Source organism: Bemisia tabaci, chromosome 1 (genome assembly GCF_918797505.1).
Source record: "Bemisia tabaci chromosome 1, PGI_BMITA_v3".
In the NCBI taxonomy this organism is placed as follows: Eukaryota; Metazoa; Arthropoda; class Insecta; order Hemiptera; family Aleyrodidae; genus Bemisia; species Bemisia tabaci.
In genome coordinates this window covers 88,141,713-88,147,712 of record NC_092793.1, presented here as the reverse complement: position 1 = coordinate 88,147,712, position 6,000 = coordinate 88,141,713, and the positions used below count along the sequence as shown (strand labels likewise).

The 6,000-nt window shown below is 41.0% G+C and overlaps 1 protein-coding gene across 1 annotated transcript in view; it reads right to left on the bottom strand.

Annotated features, from left to right (window-relative positions):
* Window positions 1-1,191: 1,191 nt before the first annotated feature.
* The window catches only part of LOC109041920 (dynein axonemal heavy chain 7), a 49,476-nt gene continuing 44,667 nt past the window's right edge, over window positions 1,192-6,000 (bottom strand). The window contains exon 5 of the mRNA XM_072306403.1: window positions 1,192-2,979. Coding sequence (XP_072162504.1) covers window positions 2,819-2,979 — 161 coding nt within the window. The 3' untranslated portion in view covers window positions 1,192-2,818. The remainder of the gene's footprint in view (window positions 2,980-6,000) is intronic.

Below are 6,000 nucleotides of genomic sequence, written 5' to 3'. Positions count from 1 at the left end.
AAGATTCCATGACTTCCTAACTTTCAATTTTGCCTCCTAACTGTTCACAATTCTTCCCGGGAGAGCGCGCGTTGTGTAAAAATGAGGCGCGACGGCACGAGTTATGTGTTATTGGAATGGGTCTGTTGCACCTATTTTTTTTAATTCATTTTCTAATAAAGTGCATCATTTTGAGCTTCATGAATTTTTCCCAGAATTTTTGGACCCCCCAAACACCCCAAAAATGCTCATAAAAGTTCAAAAAATTTTGGCGGGAAAATTTAAAACTACAAATGACGGGAGAGTGAAGCCATTTTGTGACGTCACAACCAGTACCCCACGTTTGTTTATTTTACAAATACACGAATTTCCCCATAAGGAATCAAGAGGCAAATTTTCAAAAGGAATTATCAGACTGTTGGAGGCCGTATTCATCAAATTTTCTTGCGATAATAGACTCTTTATACTCTCTAGTTGATAAAAGTATCCCTAGTTACTTACAAATCGCGTCAGATGATTTAATTATTTCCGATGTATCAAAGCATGTCACGAAAGTGAGGTTATGTTTACAATCTTATCTGGGATACATATAGACTCTATTAGTGCCACGTCACAGTCGGTATCGATTGTATCGAACTGGATCCAAACAATCAAACATAACCTTACTGTTTAAAATGAAACTAAAGAATTTCAGAGATAATTCGCCCAGTTTGAGAAAAAAGTTGTGTTAGAGACAGCTCTTTTAATCGCGGAACGTTCCCGCATTGTTAAGTTGACGGGATAAAGCAGTTTCAGAAAGGTGAAAATACCCACGAGGGCCACCATGATTTAGGCCACTCCTATGCCACTCCAGTTTCTTGGCTTTTGACAGTGAAATTCTGGGAGGGAGGTGTCAAGATGAGGTTATGTTTGATTGTTTGGATCCAGTTCGATACAATCGATACCGACTGTGACGTGGCACTAATAGCGTCTATCAGTCCTCTTTTCATGGTAAAACTCTCATATAATGTAGTTTTTGGTTCCTTATTCCTAGAAACTATCTGCCGTGGCATGATGCAGCTTTCTGAATCTGATTGTCTGTCTCGTTGGATATTGGATCCTTAGATTCTACTTTTTTGCATGAAATGTGTCTCGCTCAGCTGCGCTAGCTGACTAGCTGAGGGACAACGTACTCATTTGAACATATTTTATTGTTTAAATCTGTTGCCTGTGCCTGTTTGGATGAATGTATGGTATTTTAATAATTACTTACAACTGATGATGCAAAGAGGATATACAAAAACTATACAGGTATGATATCAGGGATAAATATTTAAGTCAATAGTTTCCATCATATTTTTAAAACTTCCAATGAAAGATAGCTGTTGCAGTAAGCGTAGGACAGATTAGGAATACCTCACTCATACATCATTTGCACTGAAATACTGGGACCATAAGTCATCATTAAGAGTCAAGTAATGAATAAAAACTTGGTTTTACACAATATATGCAATACATGCGTTGATATATTTGAACAAACAGCATTAACTTGACCAGCGAAACCCCCGAAAGGGAGACATACATAACCACACTTTCGGGACTTCCTTACATGTATTATGCTTTTATATGATGCGATTTTAACACATTCGTAGATAAAGTTGTAAAGTAGAGGATGTGAAGAACTGATATCTGCAAGAAAATTTGGTGAAATAAGTTAAATATTGACCGAAATTCGTTTTAGAAAAACGACTTTGGATTCCTCATGGTATGGGGAAAGGGAAACACAGCTGCGTCGAAACGGCGGGAAATAAGATTGCAAGTTGTGACGTACACGACCAATGAGAGGCCTCCGTTGGAACTTTGAACTTTATTTAGCTTCTGCAGCTTTAATATCAAACTAAGAGTGTTTTTAACCACACCAACCGTTTTCTCGTGAAAATTTACGTAGGATTGGCTCATTAAACTCCAAATCCCTCCTGAAGGCAACAGACCCATTAACGCCGAGATATGTGTTTTGAGTTCTACGTTTTAAAGTGACTTCCAGATTTTTTTCGACTGAAATATTTTGGTAGCAGGTAAAGTGCATCTACTACACTTCATTTCTGCAGCTAACTCAATACCGCCAAAAATCGAGTCATGTGATTGCCGACTTGCACTGTCGGTATTCTCTTTTGCTGTACCTCTAGAGCACCAGAACGATTTCACACGAAAATTTCCTGCTTGAATCAATTGAAAAAATTAAATCATCTGGTGAAAAATCTCATACATCATCTAAGAGGATATTCTAAAATAATTCGTGTTAATCCGCTACATAGAAACTTTGAAAAGGTTTTCAGAGACGGATTGGGAAAGTAAAAATTTAACGGTCTCTGATATAATCCCTGTTTATCTACCTTCCCTGAAAAACTACTTCTAAGCCACTTGTTTTCACAAAGGTTCTTAACCGCATTCAAAATGTGGAGATAAAAGAGGTAAAGGGATAAAAACTGAAATCAGAAGCGATGGCAACCCTTGAAAGTGAGAATTAGAAAAGAGAAGCCAGTAATTTGTGCCAGTGTGCGGCCATATTCAGGTCTGTGGGTAAAATGTCAAGTGCTCTATACATGACGGTAATAGCCTTGGTGAGCCAAAAATGTTCGATTTTTTAAAGGATATTTTCTCTCTGTGAATCGAATCCCACTAAGATCTGAATACTAAATTTTAGGTGGCTGTCCCTATGTGTGTACTCTTGAAAGCAGATTTATCATTAGGACGTTATGGTAGAGGTTTCAAGAAAAAAAAACCTGCATTTAACATAACAGATAAAGGAGGAAAAGAGGGAAGGATGAGGATAGAAAATCACAGACTTGACAAGAAATGGTCAGTTGTTGAGGGCTGCTATCATCTGTCCTGATAAGAGTGCCGAGAGAGTTGAGTGAGAATCAGCCAAAGGTGACCCAGATGAAGTCAAAGAAGAATCCCACGTCGACTGTGGCAATGGCTCTAAAAGGTTGAACGATTCCACTCCTGTTGTTGACATTTCTAGCCACAAACCAGAAAATAGTATCTTCCTTTAAAACATTTTACAGGTCACTCAGATTGACATTTAATCTTTAATTGTAATTTATTCAAAACTTGTTGGGCTACGGCTTCAATAAAGGCTTGAGGGTCATGTTAAATGTTGAAAAATGTGTCTGTTATTTTCCAAAATTGAAGTAAGAGGTTCACCAACTTGAGAAAAAGAATATTGTTCAACCTACACTGTTTTGGGTTTTCAAATTTTAGCACGAGGGGCGTTCAATAAGTAAGTATCACCGCCCCCCCCTTCTAAAATCTACAAAAATGGACCGATTTGAAAGAGCTTAACTCTAAAATTTTTCGTAGGATATTCTGAGTTCAACAAAAGAAACCGCAACAAAATCGGACCATGTGCAGCCGAACGCGAGCCGTTTAAACGCGCCGAGGTGCGCGCCGCTTCCGCCGGATCTGCGGGGGTTTTACATCCGCGACAAAAGAGGAGCTTCTTTGCCGAAGCTTCAGTCGTTCATCACTGACGAAAAATCAAAGAAGTTATGAGTAGAGTAAGGGGCTTTCCTCACTACATTACATAGTCACCCGCTCCACCCAAGCAGGTACCGAGGCTGCAGGCTTCCAGCACCGCAGGCTGGTACCGAGAGGAAAGTACACCAGCCGCGGAGGCTCGGCCCCCCAGGCCCCCTTCACTTGGCTCGCCCTATCGCTACTGCTTTCATTGCATTCAAGAAAGTTCCACTGTCGGAGAAGTATTCGTTTCCGAATATCCGCCATAAAATCTTTAGTTTTTAGGAGGATATTCGACAACGCTACTCTCCGTCTTTTTTCACTGATACACACCACGAACAGCGCACGCACGTGCTAGCGAGGATTCGCGATCGGCGGACGCCGCATCGCGGGGTCGAGAGAGTTCGGACAGAGTGTTATGGGAATTCGTGGCCGAAGGGAGCTGTGGCTTCGCCTGCGTCTTCGCCCCGATTTTTCTCCCTCTCAAGGGTGATCTGTCCATTTCATAAAGAGGAAAATCTGTGTTTTTCCTTTAATCACCTCTCGCTGCCACCATCTATTCCCGAAAAGTCCTTTCCTCCGTCCCTACCAGAAATACCTCAGTCTACGCTACGCATTGCGGTATCGCGACAAGACTGAGTGCATTTCCGATACGTAGGGACCATAAAGGCGGGATTTGCTCCCCACGCTAGAGACAAATGCCACTCGTCGTCTTGCAACACTCTTCTAAAAGTCCGGGAATATTCTAGAAAGCTCTCGAAAAAACACGGCGAGGGCATCAATTCAATTGCGCATCGCCTAGAGGAAATTTGAGAAAGTTCTAACAAATTCGAGAAAAGCTATTGTCGGTCATGACACCTTACGAAAGTCCGAAAAAATCCTATTGAGTTCTGGAGTGGATTGATGAAGGTTATCGTTTTACTAACGGTCACATGAATGATGAAAATTCGAGAGAGTTCTAACAAGTTCCAGAAACAATTACTACTCGTCGCCAAGTAACGCCCTTCTTATGTCTAGGAAAATTCTAGATTGTTGTGGGAGGACTAAAGGGGAGCTTCCCCGGTACCGACTGCAAGGCTTGCAGAAACTGAAGATAAGGATGGAAAGGAACCACACTGGCCGCGGCTCCGTAGTGTTCTAAAAGCCGATGAGCGTAGCACGATACGCGGTGCGGGTGGTGGGGCGGGGCCTCTACCCTGCAGCCGGCGCGGCACAGTGCGGCCTTCTGTGGATGCAAATCCAAAATTCACAACTCGACATTTGAATATTTTCTTTGGATGTTTGTCATCTTCATGATATTCCTGACTCACAATGATGGTTTATTTTCAAATTCTTTGCTCAAAACTTGTTCAAAGTGTAGAAAGTGGGCGGAAAATGGGTCGAGATTCGAGAATCACTGGTCCGCAAGAAATACACGGGAAAAAGACGTCAACTTGAAATGAAGATTTCTGGCTTGAAACGCAAAATGCTCTGGGTGGTCGATATTTTCTTAGATAAAAGATCTTGCGACTTTTTGCGACTATCAGAGATAATTGAAGTTAAAGTTTGGGTATTTCACATTGCTTTTACATTGTTAACATAGGGGTGATTCGAAATCGCAAACTTCAAATGAACTTTCCTCAAAAAATACGCAAAATATCCTGAGATATAACATTTTCTCATTCATCGAGTGTTTTACTTTAATAGAGGCAAAGGGTTTTCCTACGGCGGTTCTACTATCTTCATTATTTAAATTTAAGTGACTTTTACCGATTTTTGTCCGCATCGACCATAAGGATGCCGCACTGTGCGCCGCGAGGGGGAGAGGGGCTGCCGCTACGGTAAGGGGTCGCAAGGCTTGCACGGCGCGTCGCACAAGAGAAGGAATTCCTGGCACGAATTTCCTGCGAATTTTAGGCGCGCTTAGAGCTATTATATAATGATGAGATGGATACCACGCGCGCAGAAGTCCCTCGACTGACTTTGGTGAGGAAAAAGTGGACAGCTTGTTGGACGTTCTCCACTGACTCAACTTTCAGATACGGGAATAAATGGTAGTCTAACGGTGCGAAATCAGGAGAGTAGGGGAGGTGTGGGAATACTTCCCACTTGAAAAATGCCTAACGATCTTGAACAATTTGAGGCAGTAACTTCATGATGGGCACGTGAAAAACACTGCCACTGGACCGACTGTTTTTCGGGACCCATGATGCCGAGACATTATTATCAATGAAACTTACATGTTATCTTGTTATGTGTGTTCATCATGATTTTATAATCAATGTAGATTGTTTGGCCTACTCGCAGGGAAAATCCAAAACATTCCTTCGAAAAGTAATAACAGAACACCTAGCTGCGATGGATGCTGATCCGCCAGGAATTATTTCAATTATAGTTTTCATCAAAATTATAAATTTAGAAAATCATAACACAATATACTTTACAATTTTATTAATTACAGAACTTTAGAGCTTAATCTTATTAAGAACTAAACAGATATTATTCTTATCTTTATCTGTTTTTTTTATTTTATAGGCTTTATGT